General features: G+C 39.6%; 1 protein-coding gene across 1 annotated transcript in view; it reads left to right on the forward strand.

The window, feature by feature from the left end:
* The first annotated feature begins 1,548 nt into the window (after positions 1 to 1,548).
* Positions 1,549 to 16,827, forward strand: part of unc5a (unc-5 netrin receptor A) — a 114,120-nt gene continuing 98,841 nt past the window's right edge. The window contains exons 1-3 of the mRNA XM_030765530.1: positions 1,549 to 1,786; positions 1,902 to 1,990; positions 2,132 to 2,183. Of these exons, the coding sequence (XP_030621390.1) occupies positions 1,549 to 1,786; positions 1,902 to 1,990; positions 2,132 to 2,183 (379 nt within the window). The remainder of the gene's footprint in view (positions 1,787 to 1,901; positions 1,991 to 2,131; positions 2,184 to 16,827) is intronic.

A 16,827-nucleotide genomic window follows, 5' to 3' on the forward strand; every position in this document is an offset into this window, starting at 1 on the left:
CTCAGTCATTTGTCCACAGCCAAGCTGGGTGCTACAGAACAGCATTGGGCTGCACAACTTGCTGCATTTGATTTTACCATCAAGTATAGGGCTGGTCGAAGTAATCGGAATGCAGATGCCCTTTCCCGGCAGCACCTGGCCAATGCCAACGCCTTGGACCCTGTAGCCTCTGGCACTCCAGTTCTAGAACCGCTGCAGCAGGCTATCGGAGCTAATTCAGCAACCCAGGCTATTCAGACCACCATCTCAGGTTTTCCTTGTCACACTCAATCTGACCTATGTGTTTTACAGGAAGCAGACCCTATCATCAAGGAATTCCTGAGGTTTTGGACTGGGGGGAAGGGCCCTGATTCAGCTAAACGACGCCAGGCCTCTACGGAAGCTCTTGTGCTGATCAGACAGTAGGACCGGATGGTGGAACAAGGTGGTGTGCTCTACCGCAGAGTCTGCCGCCCCAAAGGAGAAAAGGTGCTGCCCATGTCACTCACGAGCCAGGTTCTGCATCAGCTGCATCAAGGCGTCGAACGCACCACCGATCTGGTCCATCAGCGGTGCTACTGGCCAGGAATGCACCAAGACATCAAGAAGAGGTGTCAGGAGTGTGAACGCTGTCAGGTAGCTAAAGACACTCAACCTGCTGCCCGTGCATACATGGGCCGTTTGCTTGCTTCTCGCCCAAATCAAATACTTGCAGTTGATTTTACCGTGCTGGAGCCATTGAAGAATGGGATGGAGAATGTTCTTGTCATGACGGATGTCTTTTTGAAGTACACTCAGGCAATCCCAACCCATGATCAACGGGCTTCCACAGTGGCTAAGGTTTTGGTCAATGAGTGGTTCTGCAAGTTTGGAGTGCCAGGTCGTATCCACTCTGTTCAAGGTAGGAACTTTGAGAACAACCTCATCCGACAGCTCTGCAGTATGTATGGCATTGAGAAAAGCCACACCACTCCTTATTACCCAGCTGGCAATGGCCAATGTGAGCAGTTTAACCGCACGCTACACAGCCTTCCACGCACCCTGCCTGTCACCAACAAGAGGGATTGGTCATGCTACCTGCCACAAATGATTTTTTTCCTATAACACCACAGTACATCAGTGTACTGTCTAGTCTCCATTTTTCTTGATGCTTGGGCAAGACCCTCGGTTGCCTGTGATTTCCTCTTGGGCAGAGTGCAGGAACCTGTGGCAGGCAGCACCCATGACTGGATTGTAGAACACCAGACCCGGCTCCGCCATGCTTTTGAGGGGGCTACCAGGCAACTAGAAGCTGATCGGCGTAAGAAGCATCACAATCAACATGTGCGAGATGTTCCCCTGCAAGAAGGTCAGTTGGTCTACCTCAGATGTTGGAGTTAGAGGTCATCACAAGATCCAAGACATCTGGAGGTCAGTATTGTACAAAGTGTTGAGGGCCCCAGCAGCGGGAAGATCCATATACACCATTGCCCCAGTGGATGATCCTTGGCAGGTAAAGCATGTCCATCGTTCATTACTGAAGTAAATTGGACCGTGATTGACTGCCCCTCTAGTGAGCCACCTCGACAGATGGAACCCCCTCTAGGGGATGAGTCTTCGCTGGACAGTGAATGGTTTGTGCTGGTTCCGGAACCCACCTCTGCACCTGTGGACTGCCAACCAAGTTTGCAGACTCGTGTCTCTGCTCCATCAACCCAGCCGGAGGTGACTGTGCCACCTCTTGCGGGCCAGTCCCAAACAAGTCACCTACCTGGTACAGCTGATGTTTCCCCCGGCAACACCGGGGCATCCCTGAGAGGGACCACTAGTACCAATGCTGGGAGGCACCCAAATCTCCATCACCTGCCCCAGGCAGTAGGGAGAAGAGCAATAGGGTCTATGAACTCTCAGGTGCCTGTGCCTAGTGTTTCTGTTATTTTTAGGCCCTGGCAGTAAGCGTCAATCATCGGGTCGACGATTCAAAAACCGGTGGGTAGATTGTGGTGGGGAACGCTTCCCTAGTACCAAAGCAGTATCCATGTTTAGAGGTAGTGAACGCAGCCCTAGGCTTGTTTGCTCCCCCAGCCAATTTCCTAAGTAGAGCTGGGCTATATAAAACACCTGGTAGTATGTGCTCACCCTTTTTGCTCCTGCCTCTTTGTCTCTGTGTTAGCTTGTGGTGTTTGGTGTTCCTGCAAAGATCCTTGATTTGACCTGTTGGCAGAGTATACATTGTGTTTGAGCTCCCAAGTTGCCTTGCCCAGCTTGGAGGGATCCTGTGTGTTGGCACCTCATACCTGAGGCAGTTTACCTGCTGCTGTTTTGCCTTTAGTTCCCTTTAGTTTGCCCTTGTGTTGTCTTTAGTTCCCTTTAGTTTGCCCCTGTGTTGCCTTTAGTTTGCCCCTGTGTTCCCTTTAGTTTGCCCCTGTGTTGCCTTTAGTTTGCCCCTGTGTTCCCTTTAGTTTGCCCCTGTGTTGCCTTTAGTTTGCCCCTGTTTTGCCTTTAGTTTGCTCTTGTGTTCCCTTTAGTTTGCCCTTGTGTTGCCTTTAGTTCCCTTTAGTTTGCCCTTGTATTGCCTTTAGTTCCCTTTAGTTTGCTCTTGTTGCCTTTAGTTGCCTTTAGTTCCCTTCATTTTGTCCTTGTTTTACCATTGTTTTGTCCTTGTTTAAGCCTACTGGGTTACTATTTGTGAGTTTTTGTATTAGTTCCTTTTTTTCCTCTTTTAGTGCCATACTGGGGGGGGGGGGGGGCTAGGCACCCATGGTGGGGGTCCCCTCACTTGCTGCATGTGTGTAGGAGCACTGGGTCACAGAGGTAGATTGCACTACTCTTTTTTTTTGCGGTGAGGATTGCTGTGCTGCACGTAAGGTAAGGGTAGCACTCCTTGGCACTCCTCATTGTAGTCTGCCTCTCCACAGGTGGACTCAGTTCCAGTTTAGTTTCTGGTGGGCTGGTACTTTTATATATATTTTAGGGTTTAATACTGTTTAGTTTTGTGAAAGCCTACCTTGTTAATTTGTAATAAAGTGTTGTTTCTGTTCCCTGCATTCTTAGGCTCCTGTTTTGGGGTTATTTTGGTTTCCTTTCTTCCCCTGCAGTTCCAGTCCCTGCCTTTTGATCAATTTGATTCCTTTAATAAACTATTTGGATTATTTTGAACATGTCTCTTTCTTGTATCAGTAACGAGTCTGCGTGCCTTATTAACTTTCAAAACAGTACTCAAGGTTTTTGGAATGGTATTTCCTGGGATGTAAGTCCCTAGGTGGTGTTGTTCTTTTCTTCATTCACCCATTATTGCCCCTCGCCACACTTGCATCAGAGATGTTCTTTTCTCCAGTCCACTGGCATCTGTATAAGCTACATTTGTGTACCTTCCAGCAATGTAAACTGCAAAACTGGCCAAAAAGTTACGTGTGTTGAATGCAGTTTTGATTACAATGTTATTGAGTGTCTGGCTGCCTAGGAAAGAGGACATGATTATTCATCTGTAACTAAAGTGTGGCTAGTTGATGGGGGTTTAGAAAAAAAGATTGAAATGGCTAGTGTGAAAGCTCAGAAAAGGACTACTTGTTTGTATAGTGTATATTACCAAGAACCACTACAGTGATGTGATACAGAGAGAAAAATGGTCTTTGCAATGCTTATGCAAAATAGATCACGAAATATTCCTTTAGGGTGTAGAAATAAAAGAGCATACTGCACTTCATCTTTTTTTTTTTTGAACCAAGAAATAAAAGGGGTGTTTTTAAAGAACAGTGGTTGAGATAACTCTAAAGCAGATTTTCTTCCCTGCCCTGCAGTAATACGCTGAGAGAGAACATAGATAGGAAGTGGCTGGGAAGTTGTTTGGAGATACACTGAACATTACCAGTAGTCACTCCGCGTTTTCTGCCTGTGCTGCTATGCAGCTATTGTGCCGACAAACAAATGACCTCACCTCAGTGGGGCAGAAAGAAAAAAAATATATAAATATATATTTATATATATATTATTTTTTCCCTTTAACCACATGTTCTATTTTGGAAATAATGCAGGGATACCCTTTATCATCATCTCAGGGTAATTACAACTAATTCCCGTTGCTAATAACTTCCCGTCTATGGTTTTACTTTTGTGTTTCTCTAAATTCAGTCAATTTTTTCCAAAGGTGGCAAACAGCAGTTGCCATTTTGATAAACATGGTAATATACTTTGTGTGCCAATGAGCAATATTTGATTGTAACACAAACAGCGTGATTTATGAGAACGCAAGTAAACGATGGTGACAAAAATGGTCCACAGATGGGCTGTAAATTAGGCACTAAGTGGCCCATATTGGTAGTAATAGACTGCATACTGTCTTTAGCCACTGAGTCTTTGATTTAAGACCTGTTGTTCCTTGCAGTCTCAGGTGTTGCCTCACTGCCAGTCACAATTGGTGGAAATGAATGAAGCTTTTATTACCTCTTCAGCTCATCCAGTCAACCCCAGACTGCAGTCTTTACACTCCCCTACAACCGCGACGTAGAATCCAATATTCTCAATCACAAAGCTGAATACGCTATAAGATCTCTGTAAAAGCCTGCCAGAATCAAGCTGGTTTATGTCAGGGTGTCACGGTCAGCTTAAATGCTAAATGCATTCTTCAGCACACCTTGAAGATAACGGCGTCGCTGAAGTTGCTCTTACTATATGCAACCACGATCTGTGTATAGATGTGCCTAAAGAAAAAGAGTTTGCATGCGTTTGTGTGTGTCGGTGTTATATCGCTTGACAAATAAATCACTCACTGGTAGTTTTCAGGAGGATTTCATTTGAACTTAGGACCTCAGTGCCCTTGAGACATAAGAAGTCCTATTTGAGTATTTCCACTATGGATTTTGTCTTGTTAGTGGTTTAAATCATAACTCCACCACCTCAAGAATTTGAGACTGTCACAGATCATGACATGAATACAGTATCAATATGTATCCATCTTTAAAGCTATGCAATATCGGGTCATTGAAGCCCACAGGTCTAATTTGTTTTTCAGAGTTACAGTCAGAGAAAAATGAACTCAGTCAGGAAGCTGTATAAAATTTCTATGACACACACAACCTTGCTCTAGTAAGAATATCTCTGTTTCCTGCTGACATGCGATCACCCAGAATCTATTGGGGAAAGCTCATCTCAGCTAGCACCATACAAGTCCTTTCAAGCAGCATCATTCATCAATTTCAACTCTGTTTGCAAGATCTGGATAACAATGAACCTGACGGCTGGCTGACATTTCACTATTGTAGCACAAATCTCTTAAAACTCATGCTCGTGATAAAAAAAACCCTACTAAATATGAAATTAGAGTTGCTTTCTAGATAAGACACCTACTGGTTCTTTGCTCTGAAAGATTGTATGGTCACAGCTTTTTATTAACATAAATAAGTAACACTTATATTCTAATATCTACACTGTAAAGAATACTTTGGCATTTTCTAACTATTCCAGCCTCTTGTTTAGGTGCAGCAATGGAAAGAATAGGCCTTTTTTTTCTGCTGATGGAAAGGCCCTGCCACTGAAAGATGAAAGACTAACACTGGGTACTCCTGCAATGGCTCTTTGAACTGTTTTTACTGTCCTGCTTTTCATGATTGTTACTGAGGAATAACCTGTTATGGCTGAACACCATGGAAGGCAAGGTTTTAAAATGTCCTGGATATGCATTTTCAGTCATCTGCATTAGGCTCTGTTGGAGGTAAACAGGAACATCTGTCCAACAGTTTGACAAAGAGCATTGTCTACACTAAGTCCAAGCAAAGACCAGTGCTGGAAAATTTGGCTCAATGAATAAATATTTAGCTAAATAGATTGTAAACTCTTACTTTATCACAAGTAGAAAAGCCAAAAACATCTAATCAGACTGTTTGAGAAGCCAGAGATGACGCACACCTTTGATCTCTACAAGGGTCCTGAGCTTTGATGTGTGTGTTCGATTAGGATTAGTTATCAGCATCCATACATTTATTTCAGAAGTACCGAAAATAAAACATGGACAAATATGAAAACATTACATTTCCCACTTCACCTGATATGACCTCAAACCTAAATGTTTAAAAAGCTTCCTTTGTAAGTCTATGGTAAATTTGATCTCCTATGACAAAGGCTATGAGTGTCCATAGTCTGAGGCTTAGGTCTATATTTTGAAACTGGTAGGTCTGAATATGATGTTTGAATGAAAGGAAAAAGCTGAAAGTTCATAACTAGATGGTTATCTCACTGTGCCTCTTAAAACACATTCTGAGGTCTGAAAATTGTGATCTCTTTAGAGTTGTGATATTGCATTGACATGTGAGCTGTGAAGATCTGTTTTTTTTTTTTTCTTTTCAAGACTTGTTTCTCTCAGTATGTATATTCACTGTAAAAAAAAAAAAAAAGTGCACGGAACCATCTGTGGTTTCTCATTTATAAATATCTAACGTATACAAAAGTAGAGAAACAACTTCCTCGCAATATAATATTTTCCGTGATAGAAAAACAAAACAAAAACAAAACAACAACAACAAAAAAAATACAAAACTCTGACTTGATAGTGGCCCTCTTTGTGTCTTGGCTGCTGGACTTATTTGCTGTAAATGTCACTTGGGACAAGCGGTGACAAAATAATGACAGCCTTTTTTCAAAGAGAGCAATTTCCCCGAATTGAATGAGCAGGATGTGTGGAGTGTACAATATCTCCACTTGCCTCTAGATTGGGCTGTCTGTCAATATCCATCTGACATGTCTGTGAAAATGTGGTCATATAAATGAACAGGCACCAAAAGTAAAAAAGAAAGAAAGAAAGAAAGAAAGAAAGAAAGAAAGAAAGAAAGAAAGAAAGAAAGAAAGAAAGAAAGAAAGAAGGAAAGAAAGATCATCTACAGATCTTTGGTGACATATCTTGACAGTTGTGGCAGTGTGTTGGTTGGATAAATTTTAAGGCACAGATTTCTCATTTATAGCACAGAGGAAAACCTTGGACCATCATAGTTAACTATTCCCTTTAATTATGAAAACATTGTCCTGCCTTCATCTTACAATTGGGAGATGTCTTGATGTTGCAAACAGCTTTTTTTTTTTCTTATGAATATTGCTCTACATGCTTCTGTGATAACTTTATTCTCTGTGAAGTTTAGATTCGACATGCCTTCACAACCTGATCTGACTACAGAGGTTTTAACTTAATAAATTGAACTTGCTCTTCCTTTGAGGACATTTTGTCAGTTACATGATATATCTATCCCATACCGGAATTTAAGTAAGTAAGTACCTCTTGCATTTTTAAAGTGAACACCTAAACACAAACAGGGGGCTGCTGTATACACTGCAAATGAAGCCTAAATGTTTTGATTTTCTTCTTTCTTGATCATTAATCTGAATAAAAACCACGTTTCATAAGCTGAGAGAAAATCTATTCATCTATGAGCAAGGACCATGAGATGTTTATTACTGATGGTTCAGTTCACTGAGTGTGTAACTTTTTTTTATTCTGTTGGTTTTTTTTTTCTGTTACACTTCCTCTCCTTGATTAGTGTGAAGCTGGCAGAGCATAGCAGGCTTTCCTTTCCCTGTGTCTGTGTGTGAGCTCAATAGAATTTGACACAAAGCATAGTCATAAAACATTCATCATTCAAAGTGTACATTTACTCATACACAATAAGACAATTCCAAAACAAAAGAATATTGTCTTCAGACGCATGGAGCAGGAAATCATTTGCTTACAGAAGGGATTCCTAAAGAGGAAAATAGAATGGATAGAGACAGACACAATAGGGTTAGAACTTTTTTTTTTGACTTATGTTTTCATGTTTTCCACACAGCCACAGTCAGGGGGAAATCATTTGCTGGCAAAAAAAAAAAAAGAAGAAGGCATAAGAGGAAAACACACAAATATGCGGAAACAAACACAAACTGCTGAGAACTTTCTGTGAGATACGTGTGTCAGTAGTGAAAGCACAGAAATTCCGTATGAAATGAATCTTCCTTTATCATGACACCTCTACAATTAGATTTGTCTTCGCTTGGTATCTCAGCGGCTGCTGAACTTATCTTGGTTGGGTGAAGCTATCTTTGAAATAATTTTTACATGCGCTCATGTTTACAGCATTCTTTGCTGGACAGATCAGGAGAATTTTCAAAGCTGTCTTAGTTTATATGACAGCGGTAAATGTCAGGGGGAAACAAGGCCAAAATGTAACACAATGACAAATGTAATGTCTACTTAGCTGCTCTACTTATTAAATAACTTCAGTACAGAGGAAAGTGTATGATACACTTACAAGAGGAGACCCAGCCAGTGAAGGTTGACCACACACCAGCTGAAGTTCCAAGGTCACTCCGTGAAGGCAATTACTACGCTCTCTTAAAGTGACAGGCTATGATTACCATAATCATATTCTCTTACTTAGGTGGGAGCTAGAGGCAGAGTACTTAAAAGCTTGCATTCACATACCAAGGTGACACAGTCAGCTTCAAGAACTCCAGCTGAATTCCTTTAGAGACTGATCAGTTGAGGCTCTATCTGTTGTTCATGCATTACCGTTGACATATTTTGTTACAGTTCTCCAGCATTTTAATGTTACCTGCTCAGATAATACAGCTTTCAACAGAGCGATGCAAGAAACTGTCTTTGAGTGCTTGACATTTTTATTCTGAATTTCTTCCTGAGCCTGCTGTAGAAAATGAGCACACTTATTAAAAAAAAAAAAAAAAAAAGAAAAGAAAGGAAGGGAAAAAAAAGAGAAAAAACCTCTGCTCCCACAGAATATCATACCATACCCCATACAAGGAAGGTGTGAAGCTGTATGCACAGTTTTTTGCACTTTTGACATTCTGGGACGGAATATATATATATATATATATACAGCAGGGAAAAAATCCATTTGCTATTAACATTTCCTGAAGTATTCTAAGTAACTGAAAATGTTCTGCATATCTTTGTTCCATCTCTCCCTTGGTTTACTGCATATCTATTTTTTAATATCATTACTTTATCACTCACGCCTTCTTAGATGTCTCAAGACAAGGAACAATACTAAAAACAACATAAACCCCCTGATGTGGTAACCTTGTGCTGAACTGCTTTGGTGATCAACACCGAACTTGATAACTTCAGACTGAGCGCTCTATTCCGCTTGTGGTATGCAAATTTATTTATGATATTGCAGAACAGGAGAAAATTAAACCAGCATATATCCTAAACTTCCCTGCTCCCTTTAAGATTAAAGAATTTGATTTTATGGAAGAGGCATATCACTGTACGAAATGTTTTTGTATAATTGAAATATTGTGAATGGGGTCTATTAAAATGAAAGGAGAAGCACTACTAAACTGGTCCACTGTGCCCAGAATCTCTCAACTAGATTCAGACATCATTTCCACATGAAATGTTGCCACTGTTTCTCAAAACTTTATACAAGCAAAGAGTTTTTCTAAAAAAAAGAAATTAAACATGATTCATAAGGTACAATCAAATATCTTTAGGGAACAATTCGCTTTGCCTGCAGTTCTTTCATCTTTAAGGATATTATGTTAATTACTGATCTTTGTTTTTATTTTCTGGTGTGTGTGAGTGTGTGTGTGTGTTTTTAAACAATGCAAGTATTTTCATTGTCTGGAGAGAGGAGCAATATAACAGACTGGCAGCGGTGGCCTAAAGGTTAAAGAAGTAGGTTTGTGACCAAAAGGTCACTAGTTTGATCCCCTGGACCAGCAGGTAAAATGTGTGTGGGGGGAGTGAACTCACAGCTCATGGATGGGTTAGATACAGAGGTTAGATGACATTTGCCACAGCAATCATGATGGTGGCAGGCCTCTGAGTGCAGTGGCTACTTCAGGTCCATAGTCCATGATGGTGGCTTTCGTGAATTGCAGCGGCTACTTACCATGATCCTGAGGACATGCAATTTCATCCCTCTGTGTGTATATGGCTGGGATGACAATAATTCATTTCATCATGTCTTTTTCAATGCAATTGCAAATAAGACCCATCAAATGTTGTTTTTGTATTGAATATCAGTCAGTGTACAAGTTTCAATAATACGCTCTGTATTTCTACTGACCAAAAAGATGAGCGGATCAGATTATTCTAATAAGTATGCAGAGGATAAATTTATCATGGTGTGAAACACTGGTAATTATCTGGTTCTGATTTAATACAATTTAGTCAGCGATTCTAAATATTATGCCATCTGATTTCGTTCAGCTATTTTACATTTATCAAATTACACTTTAAGACTACGTTTAAAAAATGTAGACTTTGTCAGGGATTAACAGTAATAGGATATTGAAATTCTGCCACCTCAGCAGGCCATGGACCTGAGGATCCACTGCTATCTATGGGAGATATGTTCCATAGTTTGACAGTTGGATATGCAGTAATGTAGGACAGATTTGCAGTTATGTACAATAAATTTTATCTTACACTTCCAAAAGAAAGCTCTGTTGATGGGGTGGGGAATAAACTCATTTGATGACATAAGTAAGGCACAAATTTTATTGATGATGATGATGAAGATGATAATGGTGATGAAGAATCCATGATAATTCTTAAAAGATTAAACATAATTTGTTCTCTTCCCCCAAGCCATTTCACATGAGTTTTACTGAGGTCCGTCAGGGTTGATGTATAATTTCTCCTAAATGATGCCTCATAAAGCCACACAGACAACCTGCTGTCCTTTTTTAAAAGAGCTTTTAATTCAACACGTATATAACAAGTATTAAATCACAGTGATCTTTACTACTTTACAGTGTCTTCTTCTCTGTTTTGTTTCTACTTTCACTCTAATTACATGAGATTAACCATAGATATCATGCTACAAGAAAAAAAAAACAATAACTATGTGAGTCCATACCTCTAATTTTCCTTTGGTTTGCACTGCAATAAGTAATCCACTGATGGGTTATTATGATTATACAGTCATTTAATCTAGCTGTGGTCAATTATATTGCTCTGTGGTGCCTTGGAGTTAATTTGATATAAACACAAACACAGACTGTGAGGCTGTGGCTAGGGTGGAAGTTGATATGCTCTCTCCAATTTGCAGCTCTGTGCTAGAGAACAGTCAATATGTTGTGGGAACCTTGTGGGGTATTTTCTTTTGTTTGTGTAAATAAGAGTACTTCAGACTGGTCACCCATCATTTTAATGAATATTGACCTATGGTCTCTTAAGACCTAACCAATAAGTTGTTTTTACATTTTCTGTACTTTACAAGGATTGTGCACCTATTTTGGATATCATTCTACCACAGAGAACACTACCCTGCTAGTAAAAAAACTCTCTTGAGTGGTTTCATAGATGTGAAGTAAGCCTACAAATTCTTCTCAGTCTAATTAAAACTGAACTTTATGGGGTTTTACATTCTGTTCAGCTTCTTCAAATCTTGACTTTCACTATGCGATGTTAAGAGGGAAAACAGGGTGGTTTTACACCAATTATAAGTTTGGGTGTTGGTTTAATTTCAACTCTAAATTCTGAAACCACCAATGAGAAATGATATCAATCTCTGATGATTAAGACAACAAGCAATTACTTAATAGAAGAGACATTTGAGTAAAAGGTGTTATGGAGATTTGTTCTTCCTTCGAGCACAATATCATGGAATTAAATAAACTGTCTTGTTGCTGAAAATCATTAAGCCTACTCAAATGTGCACATTTAATGAACTGAGAATGGAGAATACGTGATGATATTTCTTCGTAACAAGCTGTTTACAGTCCACATAATCTTTTTCTTTGGTTGTGCCTTCTGCTCTGTTCAAGGAATTGCAAAAATGAAATCATGAATCCATAGTAAGGATGGCATCCCCTAAGACTCTATTTTATTTGATATACATTCTAGCATATCCATTAGCAATATTCCAGGGACCTCATTGTTTTTTTTTCCCAGACTTTGGAACAAATCTTCAATCGATCAATTGTATCGATCAGAACAAGGACTCCTTAATCAAGAACTAGAGAGTCTATGCATCTGTAACAAAATGCAAAATAACGCCTCCAAATGAGAACTAAGCCGCAAATGTTTTTTTTTCTATCCTCTTGTGATAAAGGGAAGGATAAAGACCTAGAAGTAATGAATCATTGCTGGTTGATTCATATCACTCACTCCAGCTACTTGGGTCTGTCTTAACTGAACAGCTTGGAATGTGATATTACAAACAGAGGCATTTACAATGTAATCTAAACCAGTGTCATCCATCTAAATTTGATTTTGACCTTTGAGGGAATATATTTTTTTGAGGTTGTATTACTCATTTAACAGAACAGCTTAACTGCAAAATCTTCTGTCTGACTGGTAGTGGGAAGAGGGCAAAATATATTTTTTTTAAGTAGGGAAAAATTCATCATTTTCAATGAAAGGGCATAGGAATAATCCTAAAAGCAACTAAAAAACATCGTAATGATACTGGGTCTATACTTGGTTTTAAGACTGATTAGAAATGGAACTAAAATGAATTGAGTAAAATGGGAGAAATGTGGCCTCTTGACTCAGGTGTAGCATTTCACTTAGATCATAATGGCAACAATTTTACCAACTATTCTGAACTGAAAGTGGGTTGATAAAATGGTGAAAACAAATTCTGAGAAATCAGGTCTTCTCTTCATTCAAAACCATCTTACAGCTAGAGACACGTTTACCTCAGAATGAGTCATGATTGAGAAGGAAAAAGAATTCACGAAACCCATTTCACAGCATCCACTACATGCAGTACCAATATAATCGATGAATGCATAAAAACACATTGACAAGCCACTAACCGTGTTGCTGTGTTTGCTCAAAGGAAAAAAAAACACTACAGAGAAAAAAATCAAACCAAAAAACAAGCACACAACATCCCCACATAGGTCCATTAAATTAGCTATTCAAAATGTCAATTAATCAAACAAACATTTCCATACCTATGAGAGCATGTAAAATAATTCCAGAGGATAATGATCTTCCAATGGCAGATCGGTCAGTCTGCCATTTTGCAATGAACAAGGCACAAAATGGATAGTAATTTATGCTTGTGTGTGTGTGTGTGTGTGTGTGTGTGTGTGTGTGTGTGTGTGTGTGCTTGCAGATCAGGGTCAGAGCTACAGAACCTCCTCAGGTCAACAGACACCAGATGACAGGAATATCTAATCAGAGTGGGGCTCACGGTCCTGTGAACCCACCAGTCCCAGTAGTTGAGCTCTGAGTAGACATGTCAACAGTAAGCCTTGCACTTACACGCTGAGAAGAGGTTACGGTGACACAGCACTGTTTGTGCTCTTTTAGGTAAGCTGTTCTTTTTTTTTTTTTAAAGACATCTGAAAGACTGTTTATGTTCATATTAAAATTGTCTTGCATTGGTTAAAATGTCATACTGACAACCTTTTGTGAACCCTACCATCCCAGTGTGTGTGTGTTTTTTAAAAATCTTAGATTGTCCTTCCCTGTGCATATTTTTTTAAAATGTTTTTTTTTTTAATTCAGTATAATGTGCAAAAAATTATGGTCCTGCTACAACATGCATAGCCCTGACATTATTAATGGTTCAAGCCAGTTGGTGGTGATAAACTGGTAGACGTACCACTTCTCCATTTAGGTGCAGTATTTTAACCTTTTTGACTTTGAATTTGCTAAGATACGCCTTAAGGTATGACACACTGCAGTCACAGAATGATTAAAATCAACTGACCCCTGTCATTCCTCTGATTTCTGAATCGGGTAGCATGAGGTGGCTGTCTGTCCTAAAATATGGACAGTCAGTACTAATCATGATTCAGGTAGTTATGCTTGCAACCCTAATTTATGTGATGAGTAGGTGGACTTCAGAGCTGAAGAGTGCTTGTCTCATGGAATAATGCTTAATGAGTCACACAGAAAGTAATGTCCGTTTGTAGAGTTTTAAAAGGCAAAGCATCTGGATTAAAGTAATTGATGGAATTCATGGGCCATTCTGAGGAAATATCTCAAACAAAAACATCTTTTTCTTTGCAAATGTCTTGTAAGTACCTCATTACACATTTAATAAAAATCAGAACTTAATAAAATGAAAGAAAAATAAAAAGTAACCCAAAGCCCTCGATGTGAAAGAAAGGAGATTATTTTTCTCTAGTCTGGTAAACTCTGACAACAGATTTGGAAAGGGACTGTGAGGGACCAAAAATTAAAAGTTATTGCCCTTCAGGATGGATTTCATATGTCATCTGTCGAGTTCTGTTGTCAAATCATTTTATGCCCTCTTGTTTTATTTGTTCCTGATGAAAGACTTCAACACAGAGATCAGACATTTTGCAGAGGTCAAGCTATATATTAAAAGAAACAAAACATGTGGTATATAACGCAATGCCTTTACTAAGATTCAATTAAGAAACTGATTATCGTCAATACTATTCTAAAATACTATACTTCAAATAAATAAAGTACAGTTTGAACAACAAGTCCAGTATGATCAGCTCCATTCACTGTTTCTGCTATTATCGCAGGTAAAATTTGTAACATACCGCTTCAAGACAAAAACCAATGCACTAGATGTTAAAGGACACCAGAGAATATCAACGTAAATTTCTCACGTCGCCAGACATTTGCGCTCACCCACATGTGATGCGCCGACTCTGAGGTCACTCCATTCCGTTAGAAATCGCAGAATCCGTTTCTGGTTTTAGTCCACTACTGCTTTTGCCTCCTCGTTTCTCCCACTCCTGCATTGCTGTACAAGCAGATGTTCAGTCTCTAAAACAAATTTACGCGATTTTCTTACCAGAAGAAGTATCTCTTTGTGAGGTTAAGAGAGGACATACAAGCAAGGTGAAGAGAACATTTACCTTTTCCTTGCTTTGCGACTAAATTCAAAGGATAGTCTGCGAGTTGCAGAAATTAGACAAGCTCTCATTATTTACCACACCTGTGATGCACCGAAGACGCACGGCGGGGTTACTGATGGCCAAGGTACAGGAAGAGGATATTTGTTGAGGGAGGACTTTGATGCAGTGGCGTTGGTGATCGGTATTAGCAGACACGCTCAAACGTTTGGACAGACGACATATAGGCTACTTATTAGAGCTAATTGTGTTGACAGCCTTTGCTGAAACTCAAGCAAGAAACTGATAAAAGATGATGCCGTTACACCTGGGTCCCTTTGTCCGCTGGAGATCCAGGGCAATACTGCTGTGGCTCTGGTTGTTTTGCAACGGATTTACCTGCATTGGTAAGTTTTATGTGCATTTCAATGTAATTTGCCAATGCCTCTAGTTTTCAAAAATCCGATACGCAACGTTCTCGTGGTCATTTATGGGTTACGGACATTTGAAAGCACTCGAACGGGATATATCTTTTCAGCATAAACAGTATGTCAAGCAACAGTATACTCAAAACGAGTTTCCATGTGAAGTGTATTATTCATTTAACAACGAACAATTTTCAACACCAGAGCCTGCTCTCTCTGAACTTGAATCTTTGTCTCAATTACGTCCACTCAAGCTATCCTCTTTCACAGGAATCCATTCCAATACGGTGAGCGCATTGTAATCCGTGTTGTCAGAGAAACGGGAAGCAAGACTTAAATGTTACGAAGATGCTAAAAAATCGCACGTGAATGTGTTGCCCACTGGTAAAACCGAACGATTTGTTTTGATGCAGACAAAATTCATGAAGTTCCTAACACATCCTACGCCTGTTTAGTTCATTGCGTTTTTAATCCGAAAAACAGCCTAATCACCCAGAGCACGCCTAATGCACGCCAAGCAGTATGTTATGGAAGAGAGTCTTATTAGCTAATAAATGTGCTTTACATTACTAGGACTGCTGGTTCATGAAGTCAGCGCCAACATCTTATTGCTTGCTTACATGTAGCGTGCTTTACATGATAGGTAGGCTAAAAGTGCCGTTTCATAGGTAAGAATGGAATTGTCGGGCAAAAACATTATCTGTCAGAACTATTCGATACTACGTTTTCCGAATGCAGACAACTGTTCCTGCTGCATTCGCAGTATTCTGACAGGTTTTCAGAGTAAGCTAGATATTTGCCTTGCTTCCTGACTCACCAAAGGATGAATACAATTTTATTTGCACGTAATCGAGTCGTGTAAATGAACTTCGGTGTTCGGAGCATAATAACGCGTTGCCTGGGGAATGCGTGCAAGACACTTTGGACATTAAGATGACTCATGTGGTTACTATTCAGCCTCTCCTATTCTTCCGTAATCCTTTTTGTCACAAGGAGGCTAATTACCATTAGATGTATAACGACCTAGGCTTCATCTTGCTTTTAAATGAGAAGTCGAGTCCAGGTCGATGAAAAAGAGCATAGGTGTGTCTGGCAAAGCGACTCCCTCAGATTGTAGCCTACAACAAAGGCTTAATGTTTGTTTCGAATCTTAAAGATTCTTTGGTAAACGTCTGAGTATTTCATAAATGGGCTGTTACTTCTAAATATGTTAGGTTTGGTTTCGTCACAAGGAATCAGTCACAAATCCAAGACCAAAACTTTTCTCTCTCTGATCCATCACTCTAAGCTTCAAGATTTCAAAGTGCCAGCTCAAATGTGTTTGAAGTCTGATCAAGTCTGAGAAAGAGTGGGGTTGACTTTATACTCTTTACGTTTTATTTTCTCTTTGGATTTTCTTGACAACATGATAAATATTTGTGACGCAGGAATCTGTCTATTTGGGGCTGATTTCTTATACCAGCCAAGAGAATTCTGGAACCGTTGGAAAAACGCACATTATGCTTGATGAAACTCTCATCCACAAATTGTACAGTCCAAAAGATTTGCTTAAAGGTATTGGCAGGTAGAAAGGGCAAAATGTGATTTAACATATATCTGAAAGTCATGTCGTGCTTCTGGAGGTTTTAATTTTACCATCAGCATGGAACACAGCTGAAGGGTTTTTTTTTCTTTTGCTTTT

Source organism: Chanos chanos, chromosome 2, assembly GCF_902362185.1.
Source record: "Chanos chanos chromosome 2, fChaCha1.1, whole genome shotgun sequence".
Taxonomy (NCBI): domain Eukaryota; kingdom Metazoa; phylum Chordata; class Actinopteri; order Gonorynchiformes; family Chanidae; genus Chanos; species Chanos chanos.